At 36.7% G+C, this 16,660-nt stretch overlaps 1 protein-coding gene across 6 annotated transcripts in view; it reads left to right on the top strand.

Moving 5' to 3' along the window:
* KYAT3 (kynurenine aminotransferase 3) overlaps positions 1-16,042 on the top strand; it is a 60,162-nt gene extending 44,120 nt beyond the window's left edge. For 5 of the 6 annotated variants that reach the window (XM_019957140.2, XM_070780122.1, XM_019957139.2 and 2 more), the window contains 5 exons: positions 6-95; positions 3,129-3,315; positions 8,271-8,347; positions 8,746-8,832; positions 15,740-16,042. In XM_019957140.2, coding sequence (XP_019812699.2) covers positions 6-95; positions 3,129-3,315; positions 8,271-8,347; positions 8,746-8,832; positions 15,740-15,802 — 504 coding nt within the window. In that variant the 3' untranslated portion in view covers positions 15,803-16,042. The remainder of the gene's footprint in view (positions 1-5; positions 96-3,128; positions 3,316-8,270; positions 8,348-8,745; positions 8,833-15,739) is intronic. The other variant, XR_011564111.1, reaches the window with a different exon arrangement.
* Positions 16,043-16,660: the final 618 nt, after the last annotated feature.

Consider the following 16,660-nt stretch of genomic DNA (forward strand, 5'->3'; position numbering starts at 1 on the left):
TGCAGCTTGGCTGGTCCATTGGTCCTAAACATTTGATAAAACATTTACAGACAGTTCAGCAAAACACCGTTTATACTTGTGCAACCCCTTTACAGGTATGTGTTACAGTAATTTAGGGCTGCTCCATGGTCTTTGGGCAGAGGTGTTATATTTATGTTGTGTACTTCTGTCTCAGACTTCCCTAGTGGCTCAGATGGTAAAGCCTCTGCCTACAATGCGGGAGACCCACATTCAATCCCTGGGTCAGGAAGATCTCCTGGAGAAGGAAACGGCAACCCACTCCAGTACTCTTGCCTGGAAGATCCCATGGATGGATGAACCTGGTAGGCTATAGTCCATGGGGTCGCACAGAGTCGGACACGACTGAGCAACTTCACTTTCTTTCACTTTCAGTTGGCTCAGTTCCTTCATGTCCTTCCAGTATAATTTGGAAATTTAGAAGCAAGCACATACTCATTACTATCAAGAATGGTTTTGGTTTTAACACAAAAATTTTAACTTTAATCACTCATACATTGCTGCTGGGGATTGCAAAATGCTGCAAATTCTCTGGAGGATATGACAGCCCCAAGCAAAATTTCAGGTATGTGTGCTCTGTGAAGCAGCAGTGTATCCTCTGAGCACTTACCTTATAGCTGTTCTCTGCAGATCAAAGAAGCTCTATGTGTACGTGGTCATTGCAGAAGATGGGGAATAGTTCATCTATAGACAATGGATTAAATAGACTATGGTCTATCTAAACATTTTAATGTTATATGACTGTATTGGTTTCCTAGTTCTCTGTACCAAATTACCACCATGATGACTCAGGTGGTAAAGAATCTGCCCATAGTGTGGGAGACCTGGATTCCATCCCTGGGTCAGGAAAATTCCCTGGAGTAGGAGATGGCAGCCCACTCAGTATTCTTGACTGGAAAATTCCATGCACAGAGGCTATAGTCCATTGGGTCACAAAGAGTTGGACATGACTGAGCAACTAACACTTGCGTACACTTAGTGGCTTAAAACAACACAAGTTTTTTATCTTACATTCTGGAGGTCAGAAGTCCAGAAGGCTAAAAGCAAGTGTGGACCCTGCTGCATTCCCCCTGGAGGCTCCAAGGCAGAATCTGCTCCTTGTCTTTTCCAGCTTCTGGTGGTACTCGCATTCCCATGGTCACATTACTGCCACCTCTGCCTCTATCAACACATAGCCCGTGTAACACTGACTCTCTTGCCACCTTCTTTCTCTTAGAAGAATCCTTATGATTACATTAGGCCCACAGATAATCCAAGATAATCTCTCTATCTCCAAGGTCTTTAACTTAAATCACATTTGCAATGTTAATTTTACTGTGCAAGGTAACATATTTACAGGTTCCAGGCATTAAGATGTGGACTTCTTTAGGGGCCATTACTCTATCACGATGGCTGTTTAAAAGTGAAAAGAAAGGAAAGGGAAAGGAAAAACAAAAAAGAATGAGAAAATTCTATAATTACTGATATGGAAAGATATCCAAGATACATTGTAAAAATAAAAGCAAGATACAGAGCAGTATATATTATTATTTATGTTGTATTCTGTATAAGAAAGGGAGAAAACTATTTGCTTATACTTTCTTAAAGAATCTCTGGAAGAACCATATGAAAATAGTTAAAGTGGCTATCTGGGGTAAAGGGAACACATGAAACTAGTATAGATAGGGTCTGGGGTGGGTTGCAAGACTTTTTAATGTATTTTTTTTTTGTATTGTTTCTAGTTTTTTAATATCTATAAAACAGGGATCTATGTATTATCATTCTGTGAATAATCAGAATACTGAAAACTATTTGTTGGGAAGCAGTTAAAAAGCCAAAACTGGGAATATGTTGGCTACAATAAACTTTTTTGTTTCCTATCAAAAATACCTACTGAATAAGAAAAAAAATCCTAATAATTTTTTTTTTCAAATGACTATAGAGTGATATCATGATAAAAGCTAGTTGGATGTTGATTTTATTGTATTCAACTCTTTTCATTCTCAAAATAAATCTATTCAGTTATTAAACAAATACTTACTGAGTGTCAGAGATAAAGCAGTCAAGAATTCCTGCCCTTTTGGAGCTTATAGCCTGTTGGGGGAGCACAGATAATAAACAAGTAAATGTTTTAATAACATAATATGTCAGATGTTGATAAAAGCAGTGGAGAAAAAATGTGAATGATTAGTACAGGGATTCATATACTTATGAAGGGTGACACAGTGGATCGATCAGCTTTCATTTACACTTTTCTTGTCCTGAAAGGTAATGGGGAAACGCTGGTTAGTTTATCATTTCTCTGATTGTCCTTCAGGCTTAGATCTAGCAAATCACTCTAACGCTAATCTTAGTAGAAAACACCATTGTCTTTTTCATTTCCAAGTAAGGCATCTTTATATAATACAGTTGGCCCTCCCTATCCACAGGTTCTGCATCCATTGATTCAACTAAAGATTGTGGATCTAGGGTTGGTTGAATTCACAGATGCAGAGCCCATGGATGCATTTCATATAAAAGACTTGAACATCCTTGGATTTTGGTATTTGTGGGGGCCCTGGAACCAGTCACCTGTGTGAAGAGTAAGGGACAACTGTACTTCTATTTCAACTTGAATTTTTGTGGTTCATCCTCAGTTCTTCACATTAGATGTAATCATTTCCATGTAACTTATTCTTCCATTAGTCTGTAGAATTTCACATAGGTTCAACTGTAATTCCCTGAATGACTTTCTTGTCAGTAATATTACTCTGCTGCTGCTGCTGCTGCTAAGTCACTTCAGTCGTGTCCGACTCTGTGCGACCCCATAGACGGCAGCCTACCAGGCTCCCCTGTCCCTGGGATTCTCCAGGCAAGAACACTGGAGTGGGTTGCCATTTCCTTCTCCAATGCATGAAAGTGAAAAGTGAAAGTGAAGTTGCTCAGTTGTATCCAACTCTTGGTGACCCCATGGACTTCAGCCTACCAGGCTCCTCCGTCCATGGGATTTTCCAGGCAAGAGTACTGAAGTGGGATGCCATTGCCTTCTCTGGTAATATTACTCAGACAATCTTTATTTATTATACCAATAAACTTGGCAGTACATAACATTGCCATATTTCCTTTCCATATTTTTCAATCTTAATATACAGGAAGCCTTGGCTCAAGCTTTCTGGATTGACATCAAGCGCATGGATGACCCAGAATGTTACTTCAATTCTTTGCCAAAAGAGTTAGAAGTAAAAAGAGATCGGATGGTACATTTACTTGAAAGTGTTGGCCTAAAATCCATAGTTCCTGATGGGGGATACTTCATCATTGCTGACGTGTCTATGCTAGGTTTGTAAAGGTTTTTATTATTCAAATATGCAGAAACCTAGGTGTGGAATTATATCAAATTTATGAAGAAAAGATTGGTACCAAAGCCAATATCAGCCTTTCATTTATGGGAAAATGGATTTCGACAGTGTCAATGTTTTTCTGCAATCATCTTGATGATTAGGCCATTGACCTTGAATATAACTATTATGGAGTTATTTGTTCTAGGTATTCTAATAAACATAGAATTTTCTGTTAACCTTGTTCTGGTATGTAATTTAAAACAGGTACATGAAAAAATATATGTCCCTTGTGTTTCTTTCAGTAAAATTTTAGTTTCCTTTTTACTCAAGAAAAAAAATATTTCTAAAATATTGATGCTATTGGAGAATACTTGTCACTTTAGAGTATACAGAAATGAAGTCAAGGAGCAAAGTAATATTTATTGAGGGTCTACTGCGTGCCAACGCTTCAAATACCCTTTTTTTAAAAAGCATTGTTATCTCTGTTTTTAAAGACATGGAGACTTAGGGAGTAACTTGCCTGAAGTCATACAGCTAGATTCCAAATAATTTTGTCTCCAAAAAACGATGACCTTTACATTACTTGAAGCTATGATATGGAATTCTGACATGCCGTACAAATCTAAAGTTAGAAGCATAATAATATTTTATGTATAACATATTTCTTCCCCAGATCTGTGGTGTTAATCACAGTAAATTTAAGAGCATAATTTATTTTGACAGAAATTACAGCAATTCTGCATAGTTTTAAATGTTTTTAAGGTTTTATTACAGTGAAGTGATATGCCAGTGAGCTTGAAAATTCTTTTATATATACTAAATTTTACAAAGCTAGAAACTTTCAACATTATAACAAAACAGTGATTATTATTTACTCATTTGTTATAAGAAAAGCAGAGTGACCAGGAGTTCTTGGCTCTGCTGTTGCCAGAGAGGTATATTTGTCAGGCTTCTAAGATCTCTTCTTATATAAAAACCCTTATGATGTTCTATAGTCTAAGGTTTAGAAATCACTTTTCTTGTATTGGGCTTAAATGTGTAGCTCATTTCATGAAACGATAAAAAGAAACAGCACAGTTTTCATCTATTCAGAAGAAAATTATTTTACTTTTATCTGCTTCCAATAAAACTTTGAGCTAATTCATACTTAAAGTCTTCTATGCAATAACATGTAAGTAGAAATATTCGTATGTTAATGTAACATGGAGTAGGGGAAGCAAATATTTTAGTCACCTGGGTTCATATGTAGTTGACCCTAGAATAATGCAGGGGTTGCAAGATGGTGACTCTGTTCAGTTGAAAATCCATGTATAATTTATAGTTGGCCCTCCGTATCTGAGGTCCTTCTGTGTATGTAGTCCCTCCTTATCTAAGGTTCCACAAAAGTGGATTCAACCAACCATGGATTGTATATACCATGGTGTTTGCTGTTGAAAAAAAATCTGTATAAGTGGACTTAAGCAGTTCAAACCTGTATTGTTCAAGGGTCAGCTGTATTGTAATTAGCCTTAACTTGGTTCCAAGCTTGATGGCAACAAAGACAAATAGAAAAATGGGATTAGTTACATGATTCTTATAAAATTAAACTTAACAGCTTTTTAGATAAGAGTAAGTCTTTCCTGGAACCAAACTTTTCCAGATAGTAAATTCTAAAAGAAATTTATCAGATTTTGACATTAAACATCAAAAAGACAGTAATGCAACTTTTGTTTGCATTAAGCTCTTAAATAGTTTCCCATTTCATCCTCAGTCGATCCCAGCCTGCATGCAGTGTTGGTTTAGGTCCTAGATCTTGAACTAGTATGGTTGTAATAGGAAAAGAAAGGATTTGGGCTAGAAAACAACTTTTATGACGATGGGGGAAAAGATGTGTGTTCTTTATGGTCCTTCACCTGTGTGAGAAAGAATGTTAATGTCTATAAGACCCTTCTATATATGAAGACAAATTTATTTTATTTTTCTCTTTCATCTGATTATTTTGAATATAGAAATTCTTCCATATACTGGAGGTTGGTCCCACCTTTTTCAAAAGACAGAAGCAAGAAACAAAACTTTCATTTGATGGTAGCTTAAAGATAAAAATGAACCATAAAATTCATGGACATAGTAATTCTCTTTATAGCTCATAGCAGTGACTAACTGGTTAATATTTTTTGAGCATTATGATACAGTAATTTGCTTTACAAACATCAAAGTCTCACAAAAGCCCATAAGATTGGTGCTGTTATATCCCCATTGATAGTTGAGAAAGATGTCATTAAAAGTCAAGAAATTTACTGAAGTTAATCAATTAATAAGTAGCAGAGGTAGACTCTGAATGCAGAGATCCATGTACTAACTGGTAAACTTATATATTTTCTGCTATACTTAGCAACTTCCCTGACCAGTGAGCATCATCCTAGAACTAAAAAGGGAAACATTTAATCAGAAGACAAGATTACAAATAGGAAGATAGTAAGACAAGGTGTGAAATTAGGGAGGAGATAGTGGGAATACAACAACCAATTTTTGTTTTCATAGATTACTTAAATAAGCTGCTGCTAGTGCTGCTGCTAAGTCGCTTCAGTCGTGTCCGACTCTGCGAGTGATATTGTAATATGGTTCAAACTCCTACCTCCAGTAAACAAATATTTTCTTTAGTTTGTTTCAACATCTCTAACTGAAGCATTGAAAAGAAGTAGATTACAACTTTCTCCTAACTATAAAATATTTAGAATTGTATTTATTCCCTTCCTTTTCTTTCAGTACCATGGCAATAAATTTCTCTTTTCTAAGTGTTAGAGGAATAAATGAGTGGTTACCATACTGAGTGAAACTTATGGTTACCAAGGGGGAAAGCTGGATGAGGGGGATAAATGGAAGAACTGGACATATACACACTACTATATATAAGATAGATAACTAATGAGGACCTACTGTGTAGCACAGGGAACTCTTCTCAGCACACTGTAATGACCTGTATGGGAAAAGAGTCTGAAGAAGAGTGGATATATGTATGTGTATAACTGATTCACTTTGCTATACTGCAGAAACTAACCCTACATTGTAAATCAACTATTTGTTGTTGCTGTTCAGTTGCTAGGTTGTGTCCAACTCTTTGCTACCCCATGGATTACAGCACATCAGGCCTCCCTGTCCCTCACTATCTATACCTCAATAAATTAAAAAAAAAAAGAATAAATGAATAGTATGCTGCTGCTGCTGCTAAGTTGCTTCAGTCATGTCCGACTCTGTGCAACCCCACAGACGGCAGCCCAGCAGGCTCCCCCTTCCCGGGATTCTCCAGGCAAGAACGCTGGAGTGGGTTGCCATTTCCTTCTCCAATGCATGAAAGTGAAAAGTGAAAGTGAAACTGCTCAGTTGTATCTGACTCTTAGACAGTGTTAATTACAATTTGTCAGTACCCTCCTTTTTTTCCTTCTACTGTTGTAATCACTACTCTCCAGGTTAACTTTGAGTATGCTGCTGCTGCTACTGCTGCTAAGTCTTATGTAATTGTCACTTGGAGTTTTCACATAATTTGCAATTAGACTCTGTTTTAAGTTGTCATTTTTTTAGAGTCAAATCTGAATTAAACACACATACATACACAGGACTTAAAGTAGTAATTTAACTTCATCTGTAAAATGAGAATTGTTGCATCTCACAGAATTATAGGACAAATGAATGAGAGAATCATGTAACGTGTTTAACAGATAGTAATAAATGGTATAATATTATTAGCATTATTACATGGAAATTTTACATTCTTAAATCACAGGAGAAAATTGAAATAAAATCATTAAGGAAAGCCATATTAAGTCATTTAAAAAAATAAAAGTGAAACTTTCTTTAGTGTCAAGGTTTTTACACTATTAATTTGAAGAAACCCAGAATTTAGTGAATTTAGTGAATAAAAATTTAGTGAATAAAATTTAGTGAATAAGAGAAAGAAGATAACTGCCTTGATTTATTTTGAGCAATAAAGTATGTGTGTGTTAGTTGCTTAGTCGTGTCTGACTCTTTGCGACCCCATGGACTGTAGCCCACCAGGCTCCTCTGTCCATGGAATTGTCCAGGCAAGAATGAATACTGGAGTGGGTTGTCAGTCCTTTCTCCAGAGGATCTTCCCTATCTAGGGATCATACCTGGATCTCCTGCATTGCAGTCACGTTCTTTATGAATTGAGCTACCAGGGTAGCCACAATAAAGGATAAAATAATTGATTACAGTGACCATCAGTGTTTGTTGCTTTGGGGCATTCAAAAAGATCTTGAGTACGAGTCAGTACAGTTGAAACAATATGAAATGTAGGTTGCTGAATCCCAGTGCCAGAGAAATATCTTGTCCAGACCTTAAAGCAAGATTGGAACAAGAGATAAATATAGGAATGTGTATTTGAAGTTTTTCACCAAATTTTTAAAAAAATTAAGCATAATATTTAGAAGAGGAAAACAATAAATACATCACTTGGGAGAACTATATAGATGTTTTCCCTTCATAAATAGTGAATTATATTAATTTACTCATTCCACAAACATGCTTTTCAGTACTTACATGCTAGATACTGACCTAGGAGATGGGGATAGTGATAAATTGCAATATCCCTGTGGAGCTCACAATCTAATAATGAATTACCATTTGGAAATAAAATTCTTATAGATGAATACCTTAAAAATTGAGGTTATTTCCTTAATAATGATCATAGAGGCATATATTATTTCTAAGTGGAAAGGTAACACTGCCTCTTCCTACTGTCTTCCAGTGCTAAAACACAAACATGATCAATCAGATGTATATGTGAGTAGTGCCTTAGAGTATCATATCTGTAAAGCTTCTCTGGGAATTCCTTACTTCCCACCATACCATGCAGTATGAATCCAGCATGAGGAAATCTTGAATCTTAGTAGACAAATGAAATACACTTTGCCTCAGATATAATACATAGCCATCCAATTTTTATTATTGTTTTAGATGTAGACCTCTTGGATATGAAGGACAGCAATGAACCTTATGACTATAAATTCGTGAAATGGATGATTAAAAATAAGGTAATGTTTATTGGCTTTTGCAATATTGGGCTGTATGTTATAGTTGATTTATGAAGGAAGCCTGTTGACATGCTTTGAAAAATGTGAACTGTAGTTTTATTCCCTGATATTCTACTCACAGTTATTTGGAAGATTTTATTTATTTATTTTTATTTTTTGGCCACACTATGAAGTTGACAGTATCTTAGTTCTGTGACCAAGGATTGAACCTAGGCCCTTCTCAGTGAAAGCAGAGAATCCTAACCATTGGTTTACCAGAGAATTCTCTGGAGGATTTTAAAAATACATTTCTTTTGGAAATTCTTGTGGATATTTGGAAGTATCCATTTGCTTTTAATGTTTGTGCTCTAAAAATTAATATTTAAAGTGTACGTAGTTTTTATATTTTTGTTTTTCAGAAACTGTCAGCCATCCCAGTTTCAGCATTCTGTAATGCAGAAACCAAATCACAGTTTGAGAAATTTGTGCGATTTTGCTTCATTAAAGTAAGTTCCCTGTTCTACACATTTATAATGTCCTTCCTTTCGGTTTATAAAGCACCATTTTTTTTTCTATTGCTAGGCATGATGCACTCATATGCAGTTTTTAAGTTTTGGCTTGCTACCATAAAATTATCAAAACAAAACTCAGCACTTTTTGAAGCTGAGTTTTTTGGATTACAACATAATTAGACTCCTTACCTATAACATTAAAATATCCAGACACATTTGAAGACACAAGAAAATGCAACCTTTAATGAAAAAGAAAAAAATGTGACTTCTATACAATCAATAGAAACAGATCTTAAGGGTTACTTATACGTAGGAATTAGTAGACAAGGACTTTAAAGCAGATATTATAAATGTGTTCAGGGAAATATGGTCATAATGAGCAACTAGATTAAAGCAATTAAAAAGAGAACCAAATGGAACTTAAAGAATTTTAAAATGTAATACTTGGTATGAAAAATATATAGTCTTAACATACAGAAGATTGAGGATGTGAGGAAAAAAAGTGTCCACCTTAATACAGATCCATAGAAATCATCCAATCTGAAAAAAGAGGGAAAAATTATTTTTGAAAAATAAACAGAGCCTCAGAGTCAATGTCAAGTAATAATATACATGTAACTGGAGTATCCAAAAAAAAAGAGAGAATGTGGCAGAAAAAAATATTTTAATAAAGAACTAAATTTCCCTATATTTGGTGAATAGCGGTTTGGAGATCTAAAAATTCAGTGAACCACACAGGATACAAATAAAATCACAACTTGACACATCATAATTAAACTGCTGAAAGCTATAGATAATGATAAGATCTTGAAAGCAGCCAGAGAAAAACTACACTTCACATGCATGGGAGCAAAGATATGAATGTTGACTAATTTCTTACCAGAAACAATAGAGACCAGATTACAATGAAGTGGCACCTTTAAAGTGCTGACATAAAAAATATGTCAGCCAGAATTCTATATTCAGGAAGATATCCTTTTACACTGAAAACAAAATATACATCCCTGATAAATTAAAGCTAAGATAATTCAGCACCATCAGATCTGTGTTAAAAAAATAATCTGAATGTATTGTTGCTATTTTTAAGATGTTATCACTACTGAAAACAGTCTTATCAAAATTAAGGCACTCTCTATACCAACACACTCATCTTTAAGTCTGGTCAGAATGATGTTAACACTGTTTTCAACTTTTAGAGACACCATATAGACAAACTATGGGAGACTTATTTAGAATAGAATATAAATTTTAACAGTCTAACAGTGTCAACATTTGATTATCTGAAATGTGGAAGAAAGGGTAAGGCCATTAATACTTGTATCTTATAGTGGATTTATAGAGGAATAAATATATATTGTTTGAAGTTATAAGCATAACTAATAGAACAAAAAAGTAACATAAGACTTTCAGTTTTAGAAATGGTCAACAGGCCTTCTCCCATTCTCTTCTTGGAAATTATTTTTTAAAAAGAACAGCTAGGAAAATGGAAAAAAAATTCCAAATCCCCCAGTAAATGAGAAAGAGTTGCCAAATACAGTGAAGGAAATGGTGGAGGGAAGACATGGAGAAAAGCTCCTGCTTCTACAGCCTAATAGGCAGAGCCAATAGATAGCCTACTCATTATCCAGAACAGCAGGAACAGTACGTGTACTGGGAGTGGAAACTTCTCCAAACCTATTTGGCAGCATGGACAAGGCAGAGTAGAAACATATGGTCATGTCATCCAGTACCTATGCGAACCAAGTGGAAAGAAAGGGCTATAGATTTACTCTTTCCTCTCATTTTTTCTAAAGCTGTGTTGAGGCAGGGTGGATACATTAAATTGGAGGGAGACAGTTAAATTAGTTAAAAAGAAATAAAGTCTAAAAGAACTCCCCTTCACTGAACTCTCCATCAATCATTTAACTTTACTGTGAGCCAAAGATAATTTCTACTCCCTTCTACTTCTTTCCTGTCTCCTCCTTTATACAAATCTACAAATACATGTTCAAATCATAGAGCCAGCAAGTAGCTTAGTCATCTTACAAAGAGAATTCACCCAAAAATGAGTAATAAAAAGGAACCAGCTATGAATCTATAAAGATGCTATTAAGGAGAAGGAGAAAGATATAATGAAAAATAAGTATCAGAGAATATTCAACAACAAAAAAAAAAAAAACAAAAAGCAAAAAGAACTGTTGCCATAGAGCAAAAAAAAAGTGTTACATTTCAAATTCAAAGCATTTAAAACAAGAGTTAACAGCAGAAGTTTTTTTTAAAATTCAGGGAAGCTAGAGTAAGATAATGTAAGAAGATGAAATGGTAGCTGTAAGAGATCAGATAAGAAATTGAAGGGGAAAAAATATAGCTATTGGTAACTGTAGTGACATTGGAAGCAGCAAAGAGAACACTAAATTCTTCTGTAAGCACACTGAGGATTGAGGAAAGTGGGTGAAAAGAAGTGAAGGGAACAAAGAATTTCTTTCTTTTTTTTTTTTTTTTTTGGCTATACCATACAGCTTGTAGGATCTTAGTTCCCGACCAGGAATTGAACTTGGGCCCTCAGCAGTGAAAGCATGGAGTCCTAAGGACTGGGCTGCCAGGGAATTCCCAGGAACAAAGAGTTTTTAAATGTTAGAAAAAGTATAAATGTGGAAGACAAATGATATACCTAGAGTTCCTGGAGAAGTGGGGGGTCGGGGTGAGGGGGGCAGAACGAATAGAATTGGGAAAGAATTTTATAGCTTTGAGAATCCTTTCCATTTGAAACAAGGAAGGAAATGGCTTGCCTCAGGAATGTCACAGAATGTCACAGAAAAACGCTGAGATGTACCTTGTTTAATATATTGGACTTCATAAATGATCCTTTGGTATCTACACAAGGTGATCGAGGCCTCCATGGAGACAGGAGAGGAGGAAGATCAGTGTAGACTCACCTCCTTTCCGTCAGCATTCAGTATTGGAGCAACATCAAGCCCCTAGGGAAAGCTGACACACCTAACCCAATTGCTTGGAAAAGCGAAAAAGAAAAGGATGGCAAAACATGCCAAGAAAGTGGAAGCTGAAAGAAAGCAGGTCGAATTTTAGGACAAAACAAACCAAAGGCAGCACTTTACAATGGTTATTAGTAAAATCCTCAGTAGCTGTCAAATATATAAAAGGATACATCTCAATAATAAGAGAAATGAAAAATGAAACTGCCATGAAATTTTATATTATCTGTTAGATTGGAAATAACCAAAACAACTGAAAAGTTTCCTAAGATACTCTCATGCATTGATTGAGAGTACAAGTATAATTTGTAAAATCTCTACAGTGGTTAGTTTGAAAATTATTTAAATGTAGATGCACATGTCTTTTGGCCCACCAATTCTGCTTGTAGGATTTTTTCCTGTGGATTTACTTGCATATTGAAGGTCTATATTCAACGATTTTCAATGCAGCATTGTTTGTAATATCAAAAATTTATAATAGACAACCACAATACTCACCAGTGCAGACTGCTTAAATAAATTATGGTACATTCACATACCTAAACGAGTGAAGCAAGGAGCAGACTAGTTTGTGAGGAACGATATCATTTACATAAAAAGGAAAAGAAGGAAAGGGAAGGAGAAGAAGCTTTTAAATGCCTCAACTGTCTCTTTGGAAGGATACATAATAAAATCCAGTGTTGCTTCTGGGGAGGAAAACTGAATGGCTGAGAGAGATGGATGGGAGGCTGGATTACCTAAAGAAATATATGTTTAAATAGTCTCAGTAAATAAGTTTTGAAACCTGTTTTTCCAAACAATTGTAGGGCAAGTTCCTAACTTAATTATTGATGCCTCTGTTACCACCAAATACCTTATTATGCATTCTCCATTATACAACATTCTTCTACAATATAACCATCAACATTATGAACTTAAGAGTGCTATATTATTCTGTCTAATCCTCAGATCTAATTCAGGTTTCACTGATTGCCCCAATACTGTCCTTGTTTATAACAAGCAAATAAATAAATAAACCCAGGCCACAATTGTGTCAATCAACCAGTCATCAGTCAGTCAGTCCAAGCCAGAATCATGCATTGCATTAAGTTGTCATGTCTTCTTCAAGCTGGGAAGTTTCCTCAGATTTCCTTGATTTTCATAATCTTGATACTTTTGGAAATTATTGACCAGTTATTTTGAAGAAAGTCCCTCAACGTTTGTTTGACATTTACTCATGGATAGATTCAGGTTATGCACTTTTGGTAGAAACTACAGAAGTGATATTTTGTTCATTGTTTTGCATCCTATCAGATAGCACATGATTTTAGTTTTATCTACAACTGGTGATGTTAAGTTTAATAAGTTTATTGAGGTGGTGTCTGCCAGGCTTCTCTACTGTAAAGTTTCACTTTTTCCTTGATGAATAATGAATGTTTTGTGGTGAAGTACTTTGAAACTATGAAAATATTCCATATCAAATCAAATAATTTATTCATTTAACCATTCATATATGTAAGGACTCATAGATTCTTGTTTTATTCAGTGGGTTAAAATTTATTATTATTACTTATTTTGATGCTCAAATTTTCCAAAATTTGGCCATTAGGAACCCCGTTAAGCTGGTCTCTGTTTCCTTTGACACGTCTCCCATCATTTTTTGAGCATTTTCTTACTTTCTGGCATTTCAAGATGCAGTAGGTTCACTTTGTCATTGTCCAGCTCAACCTGAAATCACCTTTTACTGGAGAATGGTATTAAGAAACCAAGATCTGGGCATGACGAGTGCTCATTGGGGTATTAGTATTCCCAGGCCCTCCCAGAAGACAGAGATAGGGAACATGTAAATGTATGTCCATCCTTTCTATGTCTGTATCTATTCTACTTATTCCTATGACTATCTAAATACATTTAAACCACCTCCAAGTTTATTCTAGCTTTCTCCCTACACATGTTAGTCACAACCTTCTTTGACAGTATTGACAGTAGAAACACCTTGCTCATCACTTAACCACTTTTTTGATCGGTACCTCTGCATGTGACCAGTCTCCTGTCCGTGCTACTGCCCCTCCACCCACCACCCCGACAGACACCCTTCACCCTACTCAGGCTTTGACATTTTTACCAGTCTGCCGGCCCTTCCCCTGTATGGTCACCGTCCTCACCTCACCTGAGCTTCAGCACCATGTGCTGACCTGCTTCCATCACCTTCCTGCAGAGATACTCTCCTCAGTCTCCAGCACCACATACAGAGCCACCACTGTCACCCACTGCATAGAAGCGCTCCTCTTCCCTTACAGGCTCTGACACTCCATACCCATCTGCATTGGCAGATGCCTGCCTCATCCCCTCCAGGCTCCATGCTGCCTGGAACTACCCTGCCATACAGATGCCTTGCTTACTTACCCCTCGATTCTGACGCCCTGATCCTGATCAGTGCCACTACTGTCATCACCACCACCTCGTGCCACCCATGTTGGAAGGTCTTCTTACTTACTCTGCCTGTAGCATCCTGCACCAGGCTGATGAGGCTCTCCCACCCCCATACATGATCTGTTTCCCTCCTAATGGCTTTGGAGTAAGTCATTCTGTAGAGATGGAAGAGAAAGGAAAAGAGTAGAGAAAGCAAGAGGAAGTTTATCCATCAATTTAATTCTATACCATATGTACATATTACCTGTTCAAAAAACAAATAAATTATATCATTACAGTTGGCCCTCTAACTGTGGGGTTAGGAGCTTATAACTGTGAGACTTCAATAGGAGGGAGCAGAGTAGTATGAAAGAACCAATTTTTCCTCATTCAGAGCAGAGAATGGTAAACATTGTCTGAAGTTGATAAATTAAAAAATTAGGAGTATACATTACTTAGATTTTGATGGTAATCACTAGAACTAAAATCACAATTGCCTTAGGAAGTTGACTTAGAGGATGATGGGAGTAGTAAGAAGGCACAAGAAGGGAAGAAACAGATGACTGTTTTTCAGTGTAAACTCTTCTGTATCCTTTGACTTTTTTCTGTAATTGTATATTAATTTATTATTGTAGTCTCACTCCGCCTGGCATCCTCTTTGTTGAGAGCTAAGGGAGGGGTTTCCTTTTGTTGTCTACAAGGCTCTTTGAGAGAAGTCTGTGATTTTGCGCTCTTCCTACCCAAACGAACTAAACCGTAAATATGGATCTCATCAGTACATCCTTCAGGCTCTCCTGCATCAATGTCATTTATAAGTCCGAGTCTTTGGCAGTGAGGGCATCCGCACTGATCTGACAGACATGGTTTTGGCTGGAATTAGGTTAAGCTGTTTTCAGACTGAGCTGTATATACAGATTGTTGATCATTTTCTTGGTAATGTTCCTTGGCCCCATATTAGTTAATTTGCAAAGTTCTTTTGGTGTCAGGATAGTAGTAATAAAGTGCTCTGAACTGGCAGCCAGCGTCACAAAATAGTATAATGTAAATGACTGCTGTTGACACTTCTATAGCTCCCCTAACATTGAATTCTTGTGAGGCTCATTCACTTTTATAGCCCAACAGCAATGGGATAATGGCATTATAAATATTCGGCCTGTTTGATTTGCTGCTGGGCTCCTTAAAGAGCTTGTGACTTGTGTATTTGGCCACCAAGGCAAAGGATGATGCTATAGATGCCACTTCCCAGTTTCTGTGTTCCTGCTGAAGTTAAGTGGTTTAAAATGGGGTAGAGCTTCCAGTGACACCACTCAAGGTATCCCCCATCCCCGTGCCATGGTCCTGGACTCTGTCTTAGCTGCAGAGGCTAAGGACCAGCTAAAGCCTGGCTCAAGTTATCAGGGGTTGAGGACCACTCAGTTCCCAAACCACTACATGACTCTTACAGATGGACTGACTTTGGTTTACTTTTTGTATTTAAATCTTTACTTCATCTTGAATTTATTTTGATTTGTAATGATAACTATTTCATTAATTTACAGAAAGACAGTACACTGGATGCTGCTGAAGAAATCATCAAGGCATGGAGTAGACAGAACTCTTGATAAACGCAGAGTGTGTTGTTTCTATTAAATGATCTAATATAAAATTACTTGGTGCTGCCACTTGCTGGATATTGAAAACAAAAAATCTTTCAGTAAAAATAAAATTTAAAGGAATATTTCCATTGGTAACCTCACCCCTAACAATATTCTGGAGATCTTTTTTTTTTTTTTTTTTGCTAAACTGTATTAAAACAGCTTCTGTTTCCTCATAAGAGTGGAATAAAAATAGCACCTACTTTATTTATATGACTTCCCTGGTGGCTCAGATGGTGAAGTGTCTGCCTACAATGCGGGAGACCTGGGTTCGATCCCTGGCTCGGGAAGATCCCCTGGAAAAGGAAATGGCAAACCACTCCAGTACTCTTGCCTGGAAAATCCCATGGATGGAGGAGCCTGGTAGGCTACAGTTCATGGGGACGCAAAGAGTCGGACACAACTGAGTGACTTCACTTTCACTTTCACTTTATATGAAGTTTGTGAGTTGTTGGTGAGAGTGAAATGGACTGATGTAAGTAAAGCCTGCCAGATAATAAGGGCTCACCTACTATTGGCCAGTTTCACTTCTCTGCCATTGCATAAAAACTCAGGTCCTTCAACTTCATATTTTGGCTTGGTCTCTACCCACCTGTAGTTCCCTCCCCTCATTTACTAATGGTTTTGAACTTTGCTCATAGTTTTGCCTGTGGCTTACAAGTACTGCCATCATCTGGGGCAGCTTTAGGGTCCACATGGATTATTACCTAGACTTTTGGCACTCCCCCCTGGTGATATTTATTTCCACTTCACTCTCCACTTCAGCCACCCACTGCCTTGGGCATACTCTAAACCTTTCATCATTCTAGGCTGTTCCATCTTTGA

Source organism: Bos indicus, chromosome 3, assembly GCF_029378745.1.
Source record: "Bos indicus isolate NIAB-ARS_2022 breed Sahiwal x Tharparkar chromosome 3, NIAB-ARS_B.indTharparkar_mat_pri_1.0, whole genome shotgun sequence".
Classification (NCBI taxonomy): Eukaryota; Metazoa; Chordata; class Mammalia; order Artiodactyla; family Bovidae; genus Bos; species Bos indicus.